This window comes from Phascolarctos cinereus, unplaced genomic scaffold (genome assembly GCF_003287225.1).
Source record: "Phascolarctos cinereus isolate Bilbo 61053 unplaced genomic scaffold, phaCin_HiC Scaffold_2;HRSCAF=192, whole genome shotgun sequence".
Taxonomy (NCBI): domain Eukaryota; kingdom Metazoa; phylum Chordata; class Mammalia; order Diprotodontia; family Phascolarctidae; genus Phascolarctos; species Phascolarctos cinereus.
Window position 1 is genome coordinate 40616545 of NW_027555625.1, and position 24336 is coordinate 40640880.

Consider the following 24336-nt stretch of genomic DNA (forward strand, 5'->3'; position numbering starts at 1 on the left):
CTTAAAATGGCTCAAGGATGAATCATAAATTCAGCCCTTGGAGTGCCCTGGTCCTTCCCTTCCGGCAAGGTCAATCCAGTCCTTCAGCTGCATATGGCGAGATGAGGCACTGAGCCCTTTGCCATCCTGGCCCTGACCTCACCAGCTCAACCTCAGTCTCCTCTAGCAAAGTCCTGGGGCCTCTCTGCCTAGATAACATCCAACCTCCACCCTGCCCAGTAACGTGAAGGGCTCCTTTTCTTCACCCTCTCTCCTCCCCACCTTCCTCCTCAAGTTCTGCCCACCATTCTCCTGGGCCCAGACAGTCAACTCCCGGGCCAGCTCAGGCACCACAAGGAAGGTACGCCAACCCTGGCGCTTCTTAGACTTCAGGATGTCCCCAAAGATGTGGTCCCCAATGTACAGGATGTCTTTCCCCCTTACTCCGAGCAGCTCACATACAACATCCGATGAGCCTGGCTCACAAAAGAAAGAGCAGAGGTCACCGACCCTTCCCTTAGCACCCTTCTCCCCTGGGGCTGATGTAGTTGCAAAAGGGTAGTCAGCCCCCTGTAATATATGGGAATTTTCCATAGTTCTGAGTTTTCTGAATGGATGGGTCCCCCCAGCCAAGAGAATGCAAGCAGAAGCCACGGGGCAGTGTCCGAGGAGTGGAATGAAGGAGCTCAGGGCACACAGGGAACTCTTACCTCCAGAATAGACAGCACAGTGTTGGTGGGGTCCAGTATAGGTGCCAATTCGCAACTTTCCCGAATCCTAGTAGAGATTGGAGGGTGGAAGCAAAGTGGTCACTAGAGCCAGGAGCCCCAAGCCCTGAGGAAAGAGAAAACTTCTTTTTTCCAAGTAAGAGATGCTACTGATGGGGTAAATCTGAAAGGGAAGATATGAATATAATGGGAAATTGTTTTGCTGTAAGAAATGATGAAAGAGAGTTTCCTAGAAACCTGGGAAGACTCATATGAACTGATGCAGAGGAACAAGCAGAACTAGGGAAATAACGTATGCAATAAGAACAGCATCGTACAAACAACTCCGAAGGACTTAAGAACTCTGATCAGCTCAGTGACCAGCCACAGTCCCAGAGGACCCATGATTAAGCTTGCTATGTGCCTCCCAACAGAGAAGTGGTGGCCTCAGGGTACAGAATGAGACACACACATGTGCACATGGCCAAGGTGGGAGTTTATTTTACTTGACTATGCATATTTATTACACAGGTTTTGTTTTTCACTTTTTCCTCCTCAACAAGGGGCATGGAAAAGTGAGAGGGAAAGAAAATAAATGCTTGTTAGTTGAAAAAAAATTAATTTAAAGAAGAAAAAAAGAGAGTGAATTAAGGTAGCCTCAGCTGGGGGCGCTAGATAGCAGATGGAGAGATTGGAGTGCTCCAGCTTCTTAAGTCCCATCCAAAACACCGTGCCACAGCCCACCAGGCTTGAGGGCCACTTTCCACTCTTAATCCTTTTTTCTGTTTGTTTGTTTTTTGTTTTGTTTGGGTTAGGCAATTGGAGTTAAGTGACTTGCCCAGAGTCACACAGCTAGTGAGTGTTATGTGTCTAAGGTCGGATTTGAACTCAGGGCCTCCTGACTTCAGGGCCAGTGCTCTATCCACTGTGCCACCTAGCTGCCCCCCACCCTTAATCCTATCTAGGCTCCATTCTCCCTAGAATTCTATTACCTCATACTACTTGGCCACTCCTAGATCCCTCCCATAGTCTTAATGTCTCTATTAAGGGGCTCTGATTCTTATAATCAAGCCACTGCTCAGATTCTTACAATCTAGCCAATACCTCACAGACTCTCAGATTCCTCAAGAGTCTGGCTAATATAGCAGATCTTTAATAAACCTTGTTTTTGGCTGAAAGAAGGCTTGGGTTGAATTCTTTCTGCCAGGACCCGCGTGTCACGATCTCAGGATCCCAACACCCCTCACCTCTAGACCTCATCAGAAGTATGGTCATTGTAATTCCCTGATTCAAGGGCCACAGTGGACAGAGCCAGCCTCCCCCCACCCACCTCAACACACTGCCCATCTCCCCACTTCATTACCGTGTTGACCTGTCTCAGCACAGTCCCCTCTGCAAAGAAGCGTGGTTTCTGCGTGTCCACCACAATCAGGTCAAAATAGGATTGCCAAGGCCGAGCCAAAGCTTCCACCTACGTAGAGGGGCAATATTGGGGACTCAGATACAGAGAGCCCAGAAACACACACACACACACATACACAATTTTGATTCAGTTCCAAGATTCTGACACTGCCCCTCCCAGCACTAGATCTAAGCTTCTCTGGATGGTCTAAAATGTATTATGTCTTTGTCACTCCCTCTCACATGTACAATCACACAGACACTCCCAGTTAAACACACAGTCAGTCACACACCCATGGGCCCATGGTCATTCGCAGTCACAGTCATAGTCATAGTCACTACAGACTTTCCCACTGGTTTTCAGATGTCTAAGCTTAGCCAGCCTGGGAGGAAGCTAGGAACACAGTCCTCCTCCCTTGGACCTGTGCCTCCCTCTGCTAGGTTTTATGGGATCATGGCACCCCTGGATTTAGAGCTTAACACTAGAAAAGTCTCATTTACACTTTAACCCCTTTATAATGTGGCAATTACAGGCCATTCCCCCACCAGGCCTCTTCTGCGTGGCCTGGCAGAGAGGAAGTAAGAAAGAATCCTAGCTCTAGAACCCAAATGGACCTCAGATATCAGCTATAACACCCATCATTTTACAGAGGAGAAAACTTAGGCCTGTAGAGGTCAAGTGATTAACCCAAGGTCACACAGGTTAGGGATGGAGGCACACATGTTTAGAGTCAGAGGCATTTAGGGTTAAGGTTAAGATTTGAACTCAGATCCCCTGACTCAATAGGCAATGATCTTACAACCAAGCCATATCATTGTCCCCTTTCACACCTAGGCAGCTCACCCTTGGCTGCCCCCACCACAGGATAAAGCGTTCACACCTTCTCAGTCTTTCTAGCCAGGAGGGCTGGAAGTAGGGAACCGCTCAGGGTATTAGGAAGAATGTTCCCTTCCTCTAATCACTGGTAAACATAGAGGGAAGGCTCTGGGGGCCCTTCCCAGCCTACCTCCCACCTCCTCCCCCCTTCCCTCCCTTATACATACCCAACAAGCCCTAGCACCACCCTAGGAAGGCATAAAACACTCACCTGACCACAGTCAAACAGGTAGGTCATGATTGCCTGGAGGGGACAGGAGGCAAGGTCAGGGTGCCAGGGGTCAAATCAGGGAATCTACCCATATCATAAGCCCACAAGCACATTGCCCAAGGCTACCCTCTGCCTCCTCCCCTCTGACCCCACCAGGAAAGTACATCTCAAAATTCAGGTTTTTAGGCCTGAAAGAGCCCATCTTAATCTAGAGAAGGAAACAAAAGCCCAAGGTCACACAGCCAGGACTAGCACCCAGGTCTCCTCACCACCCCACCCTCTCCCTACTCCAGTAGCCTTTCTGCCAAACCATCTCCCCACTTTTCCTACTCGAACCAAGGCCTTCTTCCCCACCCCCAGGGACACATGCACACACATGCCTCCCCACACAGACATAAACACATACACACACAAAAAAAAACCACATAGATGCACCACTTCAGAGCGTGGGCCCCATTCCCAGTGGCCCGTGGATGTCTAATACATTTGCTTGTAAGCATCCTCAGGAGAGATGCTGATAGCCACGGGCTACCATGAGCTTCAATGGGTCACAGAAGCAGACACAGCAAAATAGAACTGGGCCGATTCCTTTTCAGGCCAGACCCAAGGTCTCATTGGTTTAAAGAATTCCCAGAGAGGAAACCACTTTGGGTTTCCAGTATGGGTCAGAGGCAGAGCTTGAATACAGTGTTTAGGATCATACCCCCATCGATCTAAAGTTTGAAAGGACCTTGGAGACCTCGTTTTACAAATGAGGAAACTGAGGCCCAGGGAATAAAGAGAATGGCTACATTCAGTATACACCGGAGCCTTTGGCTTCAGAACCAGTGCTGAGGTAAGGCTCTCTTTGAAATATGTCTTGCTACCTCTCAATTTCAATGATGATGATGATGATGATGATGATAACAATAATAATAGTATTTATAGAGTGCTTCAAGGTTTGCAAAGCACTTTACAAATATTGTGCCATTTGATCCTCCTTTAGATAAGTGCTATCATTATCCCCATTTTATACATGAGTAAATTAAGGCTGAGAATAATTACATAATTTCTTCAGCATCCCATAGCTAGCAAGTGTCTGAGACAGGAACAGAATTCCAGTCTTCTTGACTCCATATCTAGAGCCCTGGCATTGTACTACTCACTGTACTACCCACACAAATGGGGCTGCAGGGTCAGGCAGGCTGAGGTCATCCATCCTTCCCCCTGCCCCACAGCAATCAATACTCACATTGGTGTAGTTGTAGTTGCTGTTGGTGGCCAGAAACACTTTCCCAACTTCCTTCATCTTTCCCAATAGAACAGGAACGCGGGCCTTGGGTAAAGAGGTGGAGGAGTGTAGAGGATGAGGCTTCCAGATTCACCCCGGCCCCCCATCAGGAGACCTCAGCCAGCTCAGTACAACGATCAGACCACAGGATGGGTATAGCTAGTAGTGAACATCTGTGCACACAGCCTTGTACTTGGGACTGGGGAGGAAGACCAAAAGTCCTCCTCCATGCCACCCTCAGGACCCAACACTCACATCCTTCTCCACATATTTCTCCAAGTTCTCTAAGGTCTTCTCCTTGAGGCAGCCCTGACAAAGGGTGATGAAGATGTGTACAGATAAGAAAGGAGGAATGGCAAAGAAAAGGCAAGGGCAGGGAGGCCATGGGCAATGAAGCAGAGGAAGAGAACCCAGGCTAAACTCTTCTTCAGAAGAGATATTTGATAGAGTGGGGCCTAGTGGAAAAGGTTTTAAAGGGAAGAGGATGCTCTGGGTTCTCAGAAACACGGGAAAAAATCCAAGGTTGGGGAAAGGGAGGACAGAGCTGGGAGGTGGGTGGGAGAAAGTGCGGGGGCTGCTCACCGACTGGTGGACGTTGTCCATGGCATCAGACACATCCTGGAAGAGGCTACGGAAAGACATGAAGAGGTTCCCGTGCTGGTAGCCTGTGTCACAGCTGGGAAAACCAGGGAGGAGGACAAGGTGAAAGACCAACCTCATGCTACAGGGGTAGGAGTACTGACTCTGGAGTCCAATGCTTTTACTTGTTGTCTTCCCTATTAGAATTGTAAGCTCCTTGAGGGCACTTAGTACAATGCCAGGCCAGGCACAGAGAAGCAGCTAATAAATGTCTATTCGCTTGGACTTCACTACATAACCTTGGGCCTCAGTTTCCCCATTTGTAAAATGAGAGGTTGGACCAGATAACCTCTGATCAATAATCCCATGATCCTCAGATCTAGGTTCAAGTTCCGTCTCTTACACACTCTGGAGATGAGATCAGAGGCTCCAGACCAGCTTTCTAAAGGTATGGTGTTATTGACTTTAATGAAGATACAAGGAAGTATCTGGGGAAATGAGGAAGCCTCCGACTTCATCTAGAAGGATGGGAGGGAGAAAGGGGGCTGCCCACTACAACAAAGTGAGCTACACTGTGGATTATAGGATTGTACTGCCAGTTAAAGATGGGGCTGGAGTCAGGAAGGCCTGAGTTCAAATCTGGTCTCAGGCACTTAATAGCTTTGTGATCCTGGGCAAGTCTGTTTGCCTTAGTTTTCTGATCTGTAAAATGAGCTGGAGAAGGAAATGGCAAACTACTCCAACATCTCCACCAAGATAACCCCAAATGGGGTCACAAAGAGTTGGACACGATTGAACAACAGTCAGTTACACTACGGGATGTATCACGGGTCACACTGTAGGCTACTTCAGGCTACAGCCTGTGGGTTATCCTCTAAGTGACCATGCCTGTGACGACTGTGGCTTGCGCTATTAGAGACACTATTGTGGGCCACACTCCAGGTGCCCCCCAGAAAGGACAGGGTTGAGGGTAGATCAGGGTTGAGGTATGGGACCCAAAGATTGATCGTTCAGTGACCTGGCTTGAGGCCCAAGGGCAAAAACCAGATTAAGTGTTTTGAGACTCACTTAATGTATCTGGAGCAGTTGGTAAAAAAGTCCACGAGGCAGGCATACAGATATGTTTCTGCAGAGAAAGCACAGAGGAATCAGTCATACCTCGGAACCTGCCCCTCCATCCTCACAACCGGGAGAGATGAGGCAGGCCCTAGGTTAAGTCAAGTCAAGGATAGACAGAAAAGCAGACATCTAGGAGGAAGCAGAAAACAGGGAGGAGGCCAACACCCCCGCCTTAAATTCACCATGCTTGCATTACTCAGATCCCTCTGTGCTTGGCATATAGTAAGTGCTTAATACATGCTCTTTAAATGACTGAATCTTCATTTTCTTCACTCTCATTTCCCCCCTCCCCAGCTGTTTCCTCTTGCAGTGCCCCTTTTCTGATTCCCCTCACTTCTCCCAGACTCTCAGCTTCCTCCTCTGACTTCTCATCGCCCTCTCCTGATTCCTCAGCTCTTTCTTGATCTTTCCTCTTTCTCTTCATCATCCTCACAGCTCGGATTTTCCCTCCCCCTTCTCATCTGAATCTCCCAGCTGCCTCCCCTCTGAACTCCTTGAAAGTAAAGCCTGTTTCATTTTTTACTTTGTATATGTCTAGTGCCTAATACAGTGACTGGCTTAGTAGAAAGCTTGTTGACCGAGTGATTAATTTGTTCCTGCTTTCACTCACCTGGAAGGTTGAAGAGAGTGTTGAGAATGTGGAATCTTTGCATGTCATCCCGATGAATGAACTTGCTGGGGTAAAAGCTCCAGATTTCAGCCCTGGGGTGGGGGTGAGAGTGAGGGAATTGGAAGAGGGAATAGGGGAGCAAATGGGACAGATATCTAGCCACTCTTTCCTAACCCCAACTGCGCTCTCCACTTCTTAGTATAGAGAGAAAATATGATTCCCCCCTCATTATCCATCCTAGGACCCCTTGCTCCCCTCAATCCACACCTTGTCTTCATCCCACAGGCACCACCCAACACATACTCAGTAAGGAAGGAGAAGCCATGAGTAGCCAGCAAGATGTTCCCATGGGTGTCCACCTTCAACAGGTTGCCATATAGTGCGTCAAACACTAGGCCCCTGCCAGGACCAAAAAAAGGGATGGAGAGTGAGGAAAAGGAGCAAAGGAAAAGAAAGGACAGGGCCTGATACAGAAAAATACTCCAGTCCTAAAAGGAAAGGATGAGATCATGGAGAAGCTGGCCTGGGAGCAAAGCTAGAAGTCTCGGCTACTTCCTCCAAGGCCAGCTCTACTGCCTGCTCCCCCTTCTTCTTCCTCCCACTGTCCTTCCTCCAAAGTCATGGTTGTCCCTCTCCACCCCCAACCCAATTCCGCTTTCCTTTCCCAATCCATGGTCCCTCTCCAACTCCTAAGCTCGGTGCCTCTTCTCTCAAATCCATTGTTGTTTTCACTCTCCCAAACCCAGTTCCTCCTTCACTAAACCTTTTGTCTCTCTCCATCCCTCAAATCCATTGCCTCCTGCCTAAAACCCAGACGATCCTTTCCCCAAATCCATTGTCTTTATCCCCCAAACTTGTGCTCTCCTTCTCCAAATCCCCCATTCCCCAGTCCCTCCATCTCCAGTGCCTCACCCGCTCCCTATAAACAGTCTCTTTCCCCTATACTCCTAATCCCTGTTCTTCCCAGCAAATGCACTCTCCCTCTTTCCCACACCACAGTCCTTCTCCCTTCTTGCTCCCCTACTAACCTCTCTGTCCCTCCCAGAGTCTCCCCTAGGTGGGGTTGTGAGTCTCCTCCCAGGATCAGGAGAAGTCTGAGGAACCCCAAATAGAGGAGAGGGCCCTGAAACCAAGGAAGAACAGTACCTGGTAGGGTAGGAAGGGTTGTAGACAAAGCGGAGGATCTCATGGGGGTAGCCGATACAGACCAGCCTATCCAGAAGTAGCTCAAATGCCAGGGCCTCGTAATCAGGAGATTTGTACACTAGAGCAGAAAGGATGGAAGGAGCTGTGCTGGTCCCTGAAAGCCCATCCCCTCCTCCTAGCATACCCCACCCCACTCCTCCAAGAGTCGTAGCCAAGCTAAAGCCAGAGGACACAGCCTTTGGTGCCTGGTCTTCCTAGCACACAGCAGGGGCTGAGTAAGGGCTAGCTAACTGACTGACCATTCTACCCTACCCTACTGACTCAGCTGGTGAGGCTGGTGGATGGAGCTCCTTAGTGTCCCGTTCTCTCAATGCCTGAACTTATTATCTCTAGTCCCTCAAGATGGCAGTTGTGATAAACGGCTGGTCCCCCAGACCACACATTGGGGCCTCACTTATCTGCCCAACTGGTACTAGTGTGATTAGTTCAGTTTTTGTGTAGGGATAAGGATTGGACCTGTGAATCCATTAGTATAGGGAAGTCCCAGATGAGGAAATGCCCTCCACCAATATAGGTTGGTACCTACTCTATAAGTTAAGAATCTTATTACAGAGTTGCCTGGGACACGGGGAAATTAAGTGACTTGCCGAAGGTTACAGGGCAGAGGCTGGGTTTGAACTTGCTCCAGGAGTGCTGTTCTGTTCACTGGACCACCCTCCTTTCTTTACTACCTGTGACCAATAGATGATGTCTTAATTATATTCATCCATTCAAAAAATGTTTATTCATCACCTACTGTGTGAAAGGCACCAAGGGGGATAGGAATAAGAAAGGGAACAGCTGGAAAGAGCCTAGATTGAGAGTTGGAGGACCTGGATTCAAATTCTAGCACTACCACTTACCATAAGGGTAATTTTAACTTTTCTGAGCCTCCATTTCTTCATCTATAAAATGAAAGCATTGCACTAGATGGCTTCTGAGATCCCATGCACCTTTAAATCCATGACCTCTCCCCAGTGCCCAGCCCCTGAGCTCCTCCTACCAGCCAGAGTATAGTCCATGTCAAATCCAAAACATCTGATCTTTCCCAGGGCCAGGCTGCGGTTCACAAACACCCTAGGGGGAGAAGGAAGTGTGTGGGTGTCCAGCTGCCACAAACTAGCCCAGCTCTCCTCTGGGTGACTTCCTCCCTGTATCCCACTCCCTCCAAAGATGAGTCAGGGACGTAGGGGGAGCGATCATTGGTGCTTGGCTCCACAAGGGTGCATGTTAGAGAGAATCCAGGACCGGGGTGGGAGGAATTCACAGAGTGTGTGTCACCTTCAGTGAGTGGATCCTCCACGGGGCTGGAGGCCGTGTCTAAGTTTCTAAGTCAGCGAGGGGCACCAGCCTTTTCTTCTTACTTACCTTTCATAGGGTTATTATACATTACTCCCCCGTTCATGAATTCTACAGTCCAGCTAAAATGACCTACTGTCTATGGGTAGCTGGCATCATAGATAAATTGCTGGGTCTAGAGCAGATGTGGGGAACCTGTGGCCTCGAGGCCACATGTGGCCCTCTAGGTCCTCAAGTGCGGCCTTTTGACTGAATCCAAAACAGGGCCACATGTGGCCTTGAGGCCGCAGGTCCCCCACCCCTGGTCTAGAGTAAGGAAGATCCAAGTTCAAATCCAGATTCAGACACTTACTAGCTATATGACCCTTGGCAGGTCTGCCTTAATTTCCTTAACTGTAAAATGGGAATAATAACAGCTCTTACCTTCCCAGGTTATTGTGAGCATGAAATAATTGTAAAGGGCTTAACACAGTGCCTGGCTCGTAGTAGGCACTTAATAAATGCTTATTACCTTCCTTACACATGATATTCCATCTCCCATCTCCATTTGTACAGGTTCTCCCCTCTTGAATGTATTTCTTCCTCACCTCCACCTCTTAGAATCTTTGCTGTTGTTTTAGTAATGTCTGATTCTTCATGAACCCATGTGGGGGGTTTCTTGGCAAAGATACTGGAGTTATTTGCCATTTCCTTCTCCGGTTCATTCTACAGATGAGGAAACTAAGGCAAACACAATTAAGTGACTTGCCCAGGGTCACACAGCTAGTAAGTGTCTGAGGCCAGACATGAACTTAGAGAAATAAGTCAGGACTTCAGGCACAGAGCTCTATCCATCTGAGCTATACCACCTAGCTACTCCTCTTAGAATCCCTCCTCTCCTTCAAAGCTCAACTAGGGGCTCTCCCTCATCCCTTAAGGCTACCGCCTCCTCCCACCCCAAATCACCTCATATTTATTTATTTTGCATTATTCTATCTATATTTTTGTAAAAGGAGGTGACCAGTGAGAGACTTCAGCAAAAGCTAAAGGACTCCAAGGGGGTGAAGGGACATTTATTTACAAAAAAACTGAAAGTCTACAGTAGTATTCCCCAGCCTGGAAAGGGTGAGAGGCTTATAAAAAACCAATAAGCCAATGAACTTGCCTTTAGGGCATAGAATACACTTATCCCTTTACCCCTAAAGGAAAAACTACTACAAGATCCCCTAAGGAGTAAGGGAGGTAAAACCAGCAAATTAAAACTAATCACCCTAAAGGCAACACTAAAGAATCTGAGTTCTGGGGCTTTTGAATCTGGAAGAATGAGTCAAATAGGAGAGATAAACAAACCTCTGCTCTTTCCAGCCTCAAAAGCCCCTTCCCAGGGTGAATCATTTCACTGATGCCTTATGGTGATCAACTTCAATTTTGCCAGTTTCACTTCTCAATCTCTTTTCCTGGAGCCTGGGGGGATGAAGGCAGGTATGCAAATCTTTGCCCTAGAGGTATCTTTGGGAGCTGGCAGTATCTTCAGTCAGCTCTGAGATCTTCAAGCCTCTCACCCTTTTTAGAAACACTCTTTTACAATTTCTGGCTTTTCATCCTTTACATTTTCGTGTTGGTGTTTTGGCCTCTGACTCTAGCCCAAGCACCTTCTCTAATACCCCAAACACACACATTTATTATCTCTCCTAAGAGAATGTAACTTCCCTGACTGCAAGAATAAATGTGTTTTGATTGATTACATTACAGAGTTCCCTCCATAAAATTAAGAGATTAGACTCACAGTTTTCTATGGTCCCTCTCAGCTCCATGATGACTTTGATGGTCCCACCTAGAAGCCCCTTTTTTGTCCTCAGTTACCATATTTCTATGTGTAGTCATAACTATTGCTAGGGTCCTGTTAGTGTAAAATTCGGGTGTGTAACCCTTAGGATATGTCAGTAAATGTGTGTCAGCCCAAGGAATTGTTATGTTCAGGTGTTATAGAAGGTGAGGTGGCATGCTGGAAATGTGCATATGTATCTGTGTGTGAGAGCATGATCTCACCTAGATATATGTGGATGTAAGAGGGATGTGTGTATGTCCTATTCAGTATGCGTGAGGAGAAGCCAAAGAGTATCATTGTCAATAGAAAGCATATGCTTCCCTCCCTCAGCTCCAACCTTAAACCCTTATGACCATCATCTCACCGCTGGTTATAGTCCTTCTTCAGCCCCCCAGGAAGACACCAGGCCTTCAGTCTCTAGACCAAGCTCTCCGTGGTTCAAAGTGGCCATTCCTACCCAGAGCCAACGTCAGAACTGACCGTCTTCTCTGCCTGCTACCTCCACGCTATCAGAAGGGCACAGACGGCCGGCTCCCCATCAGAAATTCTGGACAGCACTGACCAGAAGGCCACACCCAATCCCTCCGTCTCTGTCTCCCCACCCCCCCCACCCCCATCTTTCACTATGCTTCTCAGCAAGAGTCATTTTCCCCAATCAGACTACATCTAGAGTATTTTGTTCAGTTCTGGGCATGACATTTTAGTGAAACGACAACTGAGATCCTCAAGAGTAGAAGATAGTTGAGAATATTCCACCTGCCTTGTAGGACCATTGCTTCACGGGTTACCTTGGTTCCCAATTCAAATTATGGAAGTACAGTGAGCACCGCTCTGGCCACTATCCCAGAGCCTGGTTGCTAAACTATATTACCTGCCTCCGGGGCTTAGGGGTTCCCTGAGAAGTTTGAGGATGCCTCTTCTCCAGTGCCATTGGCTTGAGCCCCTACCAGTTATGTTCTCCCCACCCCTCTCCTTACTTAGGTGCCAGTAACTAGCCCCCCAATTCCATTTTACAACTTTTCATCAATTAGCTTTTATAAAGGGAGACATACTTAAAAGATGTAACAAGAACCAAAATACAAACATTTCCCCAAACACAATTAGTGGTGCAGGCTCTCCTACACTGCCTCAATCTCTAGGGAGAGTGGGCTCAAACTTAGCTAAGATGCTTTACAACATTGGTCCCACCTAGTTCAAAGTCCAGTCATGGTATGACTAACAGATAAATCCCCTTCTCACCTACCCTGAACTGGGTCCTGAAGGTCATTCCTTGTTCTTTTGGGAATCAATACTAGGCTTGCTGCAAAATCTAGGTACCAGGATGAAAAGACTCTCACTTTAGAAACTCACAAAATCAGAGGTTCCAATCCCTTCATTTAAAATGAGAAGGAACAAATGTCGAGGTAGGCAAAGACAGGGACTGTATTCATAGGGCCGCATGGCGCGTCAGAGGACAGTTGTCTCTCACTGGATGCTGTGAAGGAATGAAGGGGTCAAGACTGATTAGCCAAACAGAACGACAATGGACCGGGTTCTCCTAAACGTATGTTAAGGGATCTGTTACATCTTTATGTTACATCTGTGCATGCTCCAAAGTCTCTCCAAGGAACTTCCCATTACATGTCATGATTATCCCAGAGGCAAGCTCCTCAGACTTTTACAAGCAGTGGATTTGCATTACTCAGGCATTCTGATGCAGTCTGAGCATGCACCAGTCCTCAATGTATAAGTCACCCCAAGAGTAAGAGCCTGGTGTTAGAACTACAAAGAAGTTGAATTTATAAGGGAGAAAATGCACTGTATTTGGAGTCAGGGGACCTCAGTTTGAATCCCAGCTCTGACACTCATTACCTTGTGTGACCATAGGCAATTCACTTCACCAACGTGGGCCTCAGTTTCTTCATCTGCAACATGAAGACGTTAGGCTAGCTGGCCTCGGAAGTCCTTTCTGGCTCTACCTCTATAATCTTAGGAATTTATCCCAACTGCAATGTGCGCCTGCCTCGCCCAACCTGGACTGAGCTGCACTCGGCTCTGTCTATTCTGAGGTTTAAAATGCAATCTCATTCTCATCCAAGATTCCATAAATTTGTCACAATTGGCTCATTACTTTGCCCCCATCTGGAAATACAGGAAAATGTCCAAAACTATAGCTTGTGTCTCATTTCTCATTAAGATTCTTATCTTCTTTCCCACTTCTCATGACCCAAAAAGAAACATCTCCCCCATTATAGTTTAGAATATCCTTACTGCAAAAAATTATAATTAAAGACAATAATAAAACTGCCAGTGATGGCATACTGCTGAGGGAAGGATCTGCCATTTTCATACCCAGCAGCAGCTACCATACAGTGCCCAGTTAATGGTTAAATTCATATATTTGCTTTTCATGAGGGAAAGAACGCTACCAGAAGTTATTGGCAGAGGATAGCTAATGTTCACTCCTCCCTCTCCCAAAACATCAAAAGCACAGAATGGTAAAATATATTGTCTTATCACACCCTATGTGGCTCATTAAGCTGTTAATCAAAGGAGTCAGCTTCAGGGGATATATTCTCTTTTTCTTTTTTTTAATATTGTCTTTTCCTAAGAACTGCCATATGTTATCTGCCTCTTTCCATGACCATCTTCAATCTTTATTCAGCTGACAGCTTCATTATTTCTGTCTTTTCCCCTGGCAGGTCTCTTTGGCATCTTCAGCACACTGGAGGCTGTGGCCTCCAATCCCTCAGATTCCCAAGAGAGAGGACACTGCTACCCCAGAGGTATCAAACATACCTGGGCCCCAAATTAGATTAAAATGTAATTGGGAAATATTTAACAAAATAAATAAAAATGTAATAGAACATAAATAATGTTAATAGATGGTTTTCTACATCAATGTACAGTTTAGTGGCACCCATTACTATCTGATTTTGTTACTACTGCTCTACACTACAGGTAGAGTGATCCCTGTCCCTATAAAATGATGCTGAGCTTTGTAGGGTAAGTTATTATTGCTTGTAGTTATTTATCTTTTCCCTTTTTGATACATTGTGTTCCAATTTTTCCTTACTTTGCTTGTGTTTGTTGTATAATCTTGAGTGATCCTGACTATGGTTGCATAATATGTGCTCTGTTTCTTGCTTGTGCTATTTTTTCCTTAGACCCAGAAGCTCTGGAATTATTTTTCAGGGTATGGATAGAGCTCTGGGCCTGGAGTTAGAATTTTGTTGTTGTTCAGTAGTTTCAGTCATGTCCACTTCTTCATGACCCCATTTGGGGCTTTCTTAGCAAAGACATTGGAATGGTTTGCCGTTGCCTTCTCCAGCCCATTTTACAGATGAGGAAACTGAGGCAAACAGGGTGACGTGACTTGACCAGAGTCACACAGATAATAAGTGTTTGAGGCCAGATTTGCACTCAGGCAGATCAGATTTCCTGACTCCAGGCCCAATACACAGTGCCTGATACATAGCCGGTACATAATAAATGCTTATTCCCTTCCTTCCTCCTTACTTTTCCTCTTTCTTTAATTTCCTTCAGGGATATAGGCCTAGAAATGGTATGGCTAGATCAAAGTGTATGCAGTTTGGCTACGTTCTGGACGTAGTCTCAAATTATTTCTGGAACGGCCAACCCATTTCAAAGCTCCACCAGCAGCACATTAATTAATGTGCATGCTTTCTCACAGCCTCTCTAGTATTTGCCATTTCCCCTTTTTTTTTTAGTTTTACCCATCTGATAGGTAGGAGGTTGAAACTCATGGTTGTTTTGATTTGCCTTTTTCTAATTATTAGTGATTTGGAACATTTTTTCATATGGCTATGGATAGCTTGGATTTCTTCCTCTGAAACTTAACTATTCATATCCTTTGACCATTTATCAATTAGAGAATGGCTCTCTGTCTCATACATTTGAATCCTTATATATCTTAAAATGACAATGGCCCACGTTCTCCTAAACATGTGTTAAGGCATCTGTTACATCTGTATGTTGCCTCTGTCTGTGCGTGCTTCAAAGTCTCTCCAACAACCTTCCCATTACAGAAGCAAGCTCCCCAGACTTTTACAAGCAGTGAATTTGCATTACTTTTCTTACATATCTTAGAAATGAGATTTGCTGCAAAGATTTTTTTTCCCCATCTACATGCTTCTCTTCTAATTTTACCTGCATTTGTTTTGTTTGTACAAATACTTTTTAACGTTATGTAATCAAAGTTGTTCATTGTAATTCCTGTGAATGTCTTTGTCTCTGGCTTGGTCATGAACTTTGGTCATCTATCCATAGATCTGGCAGGTAATTTCTTCCTTGTTCCTCTAATTTGTTTATGATATTACTCTTTATGGGGGAAGAAGAAGGGAAGAGAATAAACATTTATCTAACATGTACCATGTGCCAGGCATTGTGCTAAGTGCTCTTCACAAATATTATCTCATTCATTCCTCACAGCAACCCTGCAAGGTAGGTGACCTGATTACATCACATAACCATTTGGAGTTTATCTTCTTTAGGGTGTGAGATGTTCTCCACCCCTGGTCTATACTTTGTTTCTGCCAGACTGCTTTCTAGTTTTCCCAACAATTTTTGTTGACAGTGAGTCCCTGCCCCCAATAACTTAGAACTTAGGTTACTGTGCCTATTTGCTTCTGTACCTAATCGTTCACTACTCAACTTCTTTATTTCTTAACCGAATTTTTTTGATGATTACTACTTAAGGAGCTTACATCCTAGTGGGGAAGACTGTGTAATAGGTATATACAAGATACATGTAGAGAAGATGGAACATAAACTTTATTCCATGAATTGCTCTGAACGAAAAATTCATCTGTCACCCTCTCACAATATGGGAATGAGCCTCTCAGCAAAAGCATTTTGTACGAGACAAATACCACTGGATGAACACTCAAAACTTTTCCAGTTTGGTAGGATCTGTTACAGGTTGTTCTCTGTGGCACACCCTTCGAGAACTCAAGGACATTCCCACTCCAAGACGATGTATCAAAGTAGAGCTTTAGGAATATCTTTTAATATTATCACTCATGAACCCCCATCCAGTGTGTTCTCTCATATCAATTACCCAGTTAATACCTCCCCAATATCACTGAACCAAATAACATCAATTAGCTTTTACCAAGGAATATTTACTAAATATTTACTATTTACTAGAGGTATATACATATAAAACATATATACTATACATTTACATGTATAATATAAAATGTAAAGAATGTATAATATAAAAATGTGTAGCAATAACAGTCTCTCAAACCTGAAGCACACTCTCCTCTGCCACCGTGATCTCTGGGAAGGATGAGCTAAAACTTAAGATGGTTGCTAACCATTCTGGAGAGCAATTTAGAACTATGCCCAAAAGGCTATAAAATTGTGCATACTCAAAGAATTGGAAATTGAGGGCATGCCAATAAAATGGGGAATGGCTGAACAAGTTATGGTATATGACTGCAATGGAATGCTATTGTGCTATAAGGAATAATGAGCGGGTAGACTTCAAAAAACCCGTAAAGACTTATATAAACTGATGCTGAGTGAAGTGAGCAGAACCAGGAGAACGCTGTAACACAGTAACAGTCACGTTGCGGGACGACTCACTTTGATAGACTTAGCTCTTCTCAGCAATGCAAGGATCTAAGACAACTCCAAAAGATGCACAATGGAAATTTCTATCCACATCCAGAGAAAGAACTATGGAGTCTGAATGCAGATGGAAGCACACTATTTGCTCTCTTTTTCCTTTGTTGTTTTGTTTTATTGCTTCATTCTTGTGGTTCCTCCCATTAGTTCTAATTGCTCTTTACATCATGACTAATGGGATAATATGCATATATAAGTACAGCCTATATCAGACTGCATGCTGTCTTGGTGGGGAGAAGAGTTAGGAAGGAGAGAAAATTTAAAACTCAAAATCTTACGGAAGTGAATGTTGAAAACTAAAATAAATTAATTAAAGATATATAGGCAATGGGGTATAGAAATCTATCCTGTCCTACAGGAAAACAGAAGTGGAAGGGGTTGGGGAGGGGGGGTTGATAGAAAGGAAGGCAGATTAGGGGAAGAGGTATTCAGAATGCATGCTATCTTGGGTAAGGGGAGGGGCAAGATGGGGAGAAAATTTGGAACTCAAAATCTTGTGGAAATGAATGTTGAAAACTAAAAATTAATCAGAATAAATTTATTTTTTTAAACTGTGCATACTCTTCGAACTTTGCAATCTATAACCCAAAGAGATAAAAAAAATAAAAATAAAAATAAAAAGGAAAAGGACCTATGTGGACAAAAACATGTATAGCAGCTCTTTTTGTGACAGCAAAAAATTGTAAATTGAAACGATGCCCATCAGTTGGGGAATGGCTGAATAAGTTGTGGTGCATGATTGTCATGGAATACTATTGTGTTATATGAGAAATGAGGAGAGGATGCTTGCAGAAAAACCTGGAAAGACATGAACTGATGCAAAGTGAAATGAGTAGAACCAGGAGAACATTGTATACAGTAACAGTAACATGGTATAATAATCAACTATGAATAACTTAGCTACTCTCTGCAATACAATGGTCCAAGACAACTCTGAAGGACTTATGATGAAAAATGTTATCCACCTCCAGAGAAAGAACTGATGGTGGCACGTTTTGGGGGCAGCTAGGTGGCACAGCGGATAGAGCACCTGCCCTGGAGTCAGGAGGACCTGAGTTCAAATCCAACCTCAGACACTTCACACTTACTAGCTGTATGACCCTAGGCAAGTCACTGAACCCCACTGCCTAGCCACCTCCCCCCAAAAAAAGCACTGAATCACACTTTTTCTCACTTTATTATTCTTGGGGGTTTTTTGTTTGCATTTTCTTTTGCAACATGGCTAATGTGGAAATGTTTTGCATGACTGCACGTGTATAATCTATATCAAATTGCTTGCCTTCTCAAGGAGGGGAGAGAAGAGGAAAAGAGGGAGAGAACACAGAACTCAAAAATTTTAAAAACAAATGTTAAAAATTTTTGTTTACAGGTAACTGAAAAAAAATAAATAAATACAGATTAAATGGAAAGTGGTTGCTACAAAACATTTCCCCATTAAGTTTCTTCTGCGTGGGACAAGGTTGTTTGGCTGCTGGGCCTGGGTCCTCACTCTACTCTACAAGCTCTGGTCATTAGGAGAACGTTGAGGGTTCCCCTGACCTTTATAAGCTCACAAGGTCACAACTGATCCATTCCTCCTCCAATATTCATTCACCTGAGATCAGGAAAGAATAAACACAAGAGATAAAAAAGAGACCCCATGCATTCATGGTCACCTAGCAGGTGAAGGGTGAAAATCAGGGAGCAAGCAATATTCTTACCTCACTTGCCTCCAGGGAAAAAAGAGTTCTCAGGGTAAGCCCAGTGTTTGTACACTCAGTTCCATCTCAGCAGCCAATTTAAAGACTTTTCATTAGCTCAGCAAGCCAACAGGAACACATCAGAGACTACCCATACCTGTTCTGAAACAGGGAGAGAAAGGGTCCTTCCCTCCCGCAGTTCTGAAAGCAGGTTTGCCAAGTCTCCCTGTGAAACAGCAATAGGCAGAGAATACTGTGTACGCAACACAGATTAGGCCCTCATCGGCCACGCCCCTCCACTTCAGCTATGATCCCATTTCACAGATGAGAACGTGATGCTTAGGCAGGTTAAGTGACTTGCCCATGATCACATAGCTAGTAAAATGAGGGCCTGGATTCAAAGCCAGTCCTTTCTGTCTCCATATCCAGCATTCTATCCACTTCTCCAGGCTATCTCTCTTTTATGAACTCCTATCTTCCTTTCCTACCTCCACAAGAAGTCAGATACAAGATATATATATCTATAGATAGATAGATAGATAGATAGATAGATAGATAGATAGATAGATAGATAGATATAGATATATACATTTAAACCACATAGAGAGCCATCTTAATGCCACATACAGTTCACATCTTGCATAGTAGCTCATATTTATGTAGCTCTTCAAGGTTTGGGGAGGGTTCGTAACAATCTTATAAGGTAGATGCTACTATTAGCCTCATTTTACAGATGAGGAAACTGAGGTTGACAGGGGCTCACATAATAAGCTGTAAGCATCTGAGGCAGGATTTGAACCTAGGCCTTCTTTCCCTTAAGACCAGTGCTCTGGGCACCCTCAGCATGGCCCCAACTCCACGGGCCACCAGAGTTTCCTCTCGCTGGGCCATCTGAGAGGTCAAAATGGCTGCTCCCCAGAGGAACACCTCAACATCCAGACATTGTCTAGTCTCAGACTTCAAGGGAAGGGTGAGGGAAAGGCAAGGTCAAGCCCAGAGTCACCCATGGAGCTAGACAGATGGAAGAACAGAATAAGAGGTCTCAGCTTTTTGCTCACCCATCGGTCTGGCTCCCTGTGTCCATCCCTCTGGAAAAAATGGCACCCTTGGAATAGGGGGTGAGGTTCTAAGCCCCTGACGGTTAGGGCCCACGTCTGTTCCACTTATTTGTGGCTCAGCCAATAGACTTGGCCTCTGGACTCACCTGACACAGTAAATGGAGTCTTGGCATTCCAACAAATAACCGGATGCCTGGGAGGAGCCCAGAATCCAAGCTGCAAAGGACGCCTACGACATGTGGGCAGTATGCTGGATTTGGAGGCAGGTTCAAATCTGTCCCCTGCTACTTACCAGCTGGGTGATCACAGGTAGGTCCCTTCCTCTCTTTGGGCACCAGCTTCTTCATCTGTCGAATGTTGATAACTGTCGTGGTGGCTACTTCACGGGGCAGTTATGAGATCGTGTGTACAAAGCGCATTTCAAACTTCAGGATGCCACTGATTATTGACTCAACCTGCCATGTACTTGGCCCCAAAGCCCCCCTGTAACACTCCCATTCCACTCTGGGATGACTCTAATTACTCAGACGTTTTTCTGACATCAGGTTGAAAGAATCTGCTTCTCTATCCTCCCACTCATTGCTCCTCATTTGCAAACAAAACAAATAGAATCTTTCTTCTACCAGACAGTCCTTCCATTCCTTGGAAACAGCTATCTTAACAAGACTGTCTCAACCCCCACCCTTCTCTTTTCTCCAGGCTAAATATCCCCAGAAACAATGTAGCCTAGTGAATAGAGTGCCAGCCTTAGAGTTGGGAAGGTCTGGGTTCTAATTAGATTCTGAAAGTCACTGTGTGATCCTGGGCAAGTCCATGAGCCTCTCTGAGCCTCCGTTTCCTCATCTGGAAAAGAGGGAATTGGACTGGATGACCTCTAAGGTCCCTTCTGGGTCTAGATCCATGATGGTTCTTCACCTTCCTCTGAGATGGTCAACATCATGGCGACCCTCCTGTGCAGGCTCTCCAGCCTCCTATAATAGTGTGACAAAGAGACAGGGAGGAAAGATGGGGGCTGGGGGAAATGAGGATACAGAAAGAGCTTTGCCCTGTGACACAGTCCTGGAGGAACAGCCAAGGGCACAGGGAGGAAAGATTGGCACTGGCAAGGGAAGAGCCTTGCCCTGTAACCCAATCTAGCCCAGAGGGTGAGTCAGAGTCATCTGCCACCTCACCCTGAACAGAGCCCTGAACTCACCCAGGGGACAAAGACTAGAAAAACCCTCCAATTCCAACCTGGCTAGTGTCCGTGGATGGGTATATCTGGTGGGTGGGAATGGGATAAAGTGGAGGCAGGAGGTGGGACAGGAAGGTTAATGGGCCCTGTCTCCCTCCCATTTCTAAAGAAACAAAAACAAGTCTGCCTATCAGCATGCCTACCTCCCGGTTATCACGAATCTCTGTGTGTCAGGGGGGATGCAAGGGTGCACATCTGGGGACTGATTAACTTTGGGTCTCAGCCTGAACAAGCAGAAGGGCATGCAGGACCACAACAGCTCCATGCTTCTCCCACCATTAGAATTCAGCCATTCTTTGGAATGGCCTGGTTAAAGGGCACTCATTGGCAGAATCTAGCCAAGGACACGCAAAACCTCTTGGCCGAGGCACACCTTCTCCCACCCTGGCTTACAGCCACAACTGGCAACCTTTCAGAAGGAGGTGTCAGGGTGCTGAGTCCGGTTCTTTTCACCTGGGAGAGCATTGGGACTGTAAAGAATGAGGGACAGAGCTCTGACTCGGAGTTCTCACTCCCTAGGGCAAATTCAAGTGGGGTGAGGAGGAGCGGCAGGGGAGCTGGGGCACGGTCCAAGTGGGAGGGATGTGTGGTAGGATGACACCTGAGGAGTGGGATCCCTGAGTTACTGCTGGAAGGGTACCTGCCATGAAGCATGAAGGAACATGAGGAGAAAGTCTCTGTGGGCCCACCCTAGTTTTGGCTCTGGCCAAGAAGGTACCTAGAACAGAGCTAATTAAAACTTCATTAAAAGCTCCTCCTTAAAAATGTGAATACCAAGGAGAAGGCTAAAGCCCATTTATACTTGTGCATTAATTGCTTTAGTCAGATTGTTTAGGGGCAGCTAGGTGGTATGGTGGATAGAGCACTGGCCTTGGAGTCAGAAGGACCTGAGTTCAAATCCAGTTTCAGACACATGACACTTACTAGTTGTGTGACCCTGGGCAAGTCACTTAACCTCAATTGCCTCACCAAAAAAAAAAAAAGGCAGATTGTTTAATTCCTAATACCCACATGAAAGAGAGACAGTGCTGCCTAGTGAATAGAGAGCCAGCTGAAGTCAAGAAGACCAGGGTTCATGTCCTACCTCTGGCACAGACTGACTGAGTGATCCTGGCCAAATCCATCAATTTCAGAGAAGGTGCAGGTCTACATTGGCATGAAAAGTTTCCTTAACATGAGTCTTCCCAGGGCAGCTAAGTGGTACAGTAGATAGAGCTCCGGCCTTGAAGTCAGGAGGACCTGAGTTCAAATCCAGCCTCACACGCATAACACTTACTAGCTGTGTGACCCTGGGCAAGTCACTTAACCCCATCGCCTAGCAAAACAACAACAACAACAAAAAAAAACAAAACATGAGTCTTCCCATCAATGAAATCACGGGTCTAGTCCCATCTCATCTCCAGCTACCTGAAATCAAAGCGTGGGAGTTTGGTTAAGGAGGAGGTACCATTTTGGAACACAGAGGAATGGTATGTTAGACCTTCGAGGAACCTTATAGATCAGCTAGCCCAATGTCCTCATTTTACAGATGAGGAAACTGAGGCCTGAAGAAGTGACGTTACTTGCTCAAGGTCACACAGCTAATTTTTGCCAGGTCTGGAATCAGGATCTCCTAACTCTTGAAACCCAGTCTCCTCATTTCTCATTGAGTCTTCTTTCTATGCTCCATCTCCTGGGTCCAGATGTTTTCACTGGGGGTCCTTCAAGCCTGGAATTCTCTTCTTCCTCCTCTCTGCCTCTGGCTTCTCTGGCTTCCTTGAAGTCCCAGCTAAAATTTCATCTTCTGCAGGGAGCCTTTCCCAATCGCCTTGAATTCCAGTGCCACCCCTCTGTCGATTATTTCTTATTTATCTCATAGATATCTGGTTGGTACACAGATATTTGGATGTCGCCTCCCCCATTCGATTGTGAGCTCCTTGAGGGCAGAGAGTGCCGTTTGCCTTTCTTTGTATCTGCAGCACTTAGCACAGTGCCTGGCACACAGTAGGTGCTTAGTAAGGGTTTACTGACAGACTGACTAGATTCCAAGTCTTGCAGTTTTTAAAGAGGCATCCTGTTCTGGGTGTGCAGCCAATCAAAAGAGACTATTCTCATCCACATAGCAGAAAAACACAACCTGCCCTTCCCCAGAAGCAGGGCCTCCATGTCAGACTATCTGGGCATGCTCCAAAGCCCCCATTACACAAGTACCTAATAAATTCAACATGTAATTTCAAAACTGTCCTGCTTATCTGTGTTTCCTTCTGGCCTTCTTCCTGCTCTCTTTGGTGAATTTTTTTTTTTTTTGCTTTTTTTGGTGAGGCAATTGGGGTTAAGTGACTTGCCCAGGGTCACACAGCTAGTAAGTGTCAAGTGTGTGTCTGAGGCTGGATTTGAACTCAGGTCCTCCTGACTTCAAGGCCAGAGCTCTGTCTACTTCACCACCGAGCTGCCCCTGTGAATTCTTTTAAAAATATTTCAATGATCCTCTTTTCTTTTTTCTTTCTTAAGGCCAGACCTCCTGTGCTCCCATGTTCTCCTCCCACCCCTCATTTTTTTAAAGAAAAAAAAACCTCTCATAACAAGTCTCTCTAGTCAAACAAAATAAATTGGCAGTATCTGAAAATGTTACCCATTCTTCACTCTGAGTCTACTACCTGTCAGGAGCAGGAAGAGGAGGGAGGGAATAAGCATCTCTTAAGTGCCTACTGTGTGCCAGGCACTTTACATATATGATCTAATTTGTCCCTCACAACAATCGTGTGAGTTAGGTGCTATTATTACTCCCATTTTACAGTTGAGGAAACTGAGGCAGACAGAGGTCTGATGGGAACTTAGGACTCTCTGACTCCAGACCCAGCACTCTATCTAGTGAGTAATTAATCTAGGGGAATAGCACCCTTCATTATCTAGAATCATGGTGGGTCATTGCATTGATCAGAGTTCTTAAAGAAAAGGTTGTTTTCTCATCTTCAACCTGAAGAAGGTTGAGGTTGGGAGGCCATAATGGGGCCTAGGCTTTTCCCTTCCCTCCAAGTCAGGGTCATGGTGGGTCAAGATAAATGGGGTCTGGGGAATCTACCCCTAAAAGGTTTTTTTTTCCCCTGGCACTCACTTGGATTTTTGTCCCTCACGTGAAAATTACACCACATAATTGCAATTAAATTAATTAGTTTTGGGACCTAGGGCAAACCAGACGACCTTATTTGAACTAGGTCACTAGACTAGAAAAGACAGAGGAATGCCTGCGACAAAGTATGCCTGATTTCATCAAAACATTTGACAAACTCTGTTTCATACACGAACCTTCAGAGAAGAAGTCCACCGTACTCTGCACCTCTGGTCCCAAACAGAATTAGGAAGCTGAATTCAGTGATCTCAGCACCTGTCTTCTGCCTCTTTTGTCTATCCCCAGCACCTAGCACAGTGACTGGCTAGTACTAAGCACTTAGTAAACGGTGACTGGTTGATGAGCTGTTTAAGATGTGAGTTAGATGATAGGACAATTAGGCTGACTCGGTACTGGACCAAAATGAGTAGGTGTTAATAGGTCAATGACAATTTGACTTTTAAGGGCAGTGGATAGAGCACCAGCCCTGTAGTCAGGAGGACCTGAGTTCAAATCTGACCTCAGACACTTCTTATCTTAGCTGTGTGACCAGGGGCAAGTCACTTAACCCCACTGCCTCAAAAACAAAAATTTGCAAA

The 24336-nt window shown here is 45.4% G+C and overlaps 1 protein-coding gene across 1 annotated transcript in view; it reads right to left on the minus strand.

Annotated features, from left to right (window-relative positions):
• The window catches only part of NT5DC4 (5'-nucleotidase domain containing 4), a 31981-nt gene extending 12460 nt beyond the window's left edge, over positions 1 to 19521 (minus strand). Inside the window, 16 exon segments of the mRNA XM_020963747.2 lie at positions 285 to 455; positions 690 to 756; positions 2050 to 2157; positions 3176 to 3208; positions 4407 to 4490; positions 4701 to 4754; positions 5028 to 5121; positions 6093 to 6150; positions 6754 to 6845; positions 7057 to 7152; positions 7900 to 8017; positions 8942 to 9015; positions 11409 to 11434; positions 11436 to 11550; positions 12288 to 12518; positions 19416 to 19521. Coding sequence (XP_020819406.2) covers positions 285 to 455; positions 690 to 756; positions 2050 to 2157; positions 3176 to 3208; positions 4407 to 4490; positions 4701 to 4754; positions 5028 to 5121; positions 6093 to 6150; positions 6754 to 6845; positions 7057 to 7152; positions 7900 to 8017; positions 8942 to 9015; positions 11409 to 11434; positions 11436 to 11495 — 1135 coding nt within the window. The 5' untranslated portion in view covers positions 11496 to 11550; positions 12288 to 12518; positions 19416 to 19521.
• Positions 19522 to 24336: the final 4815 nt, after the last annotated feature.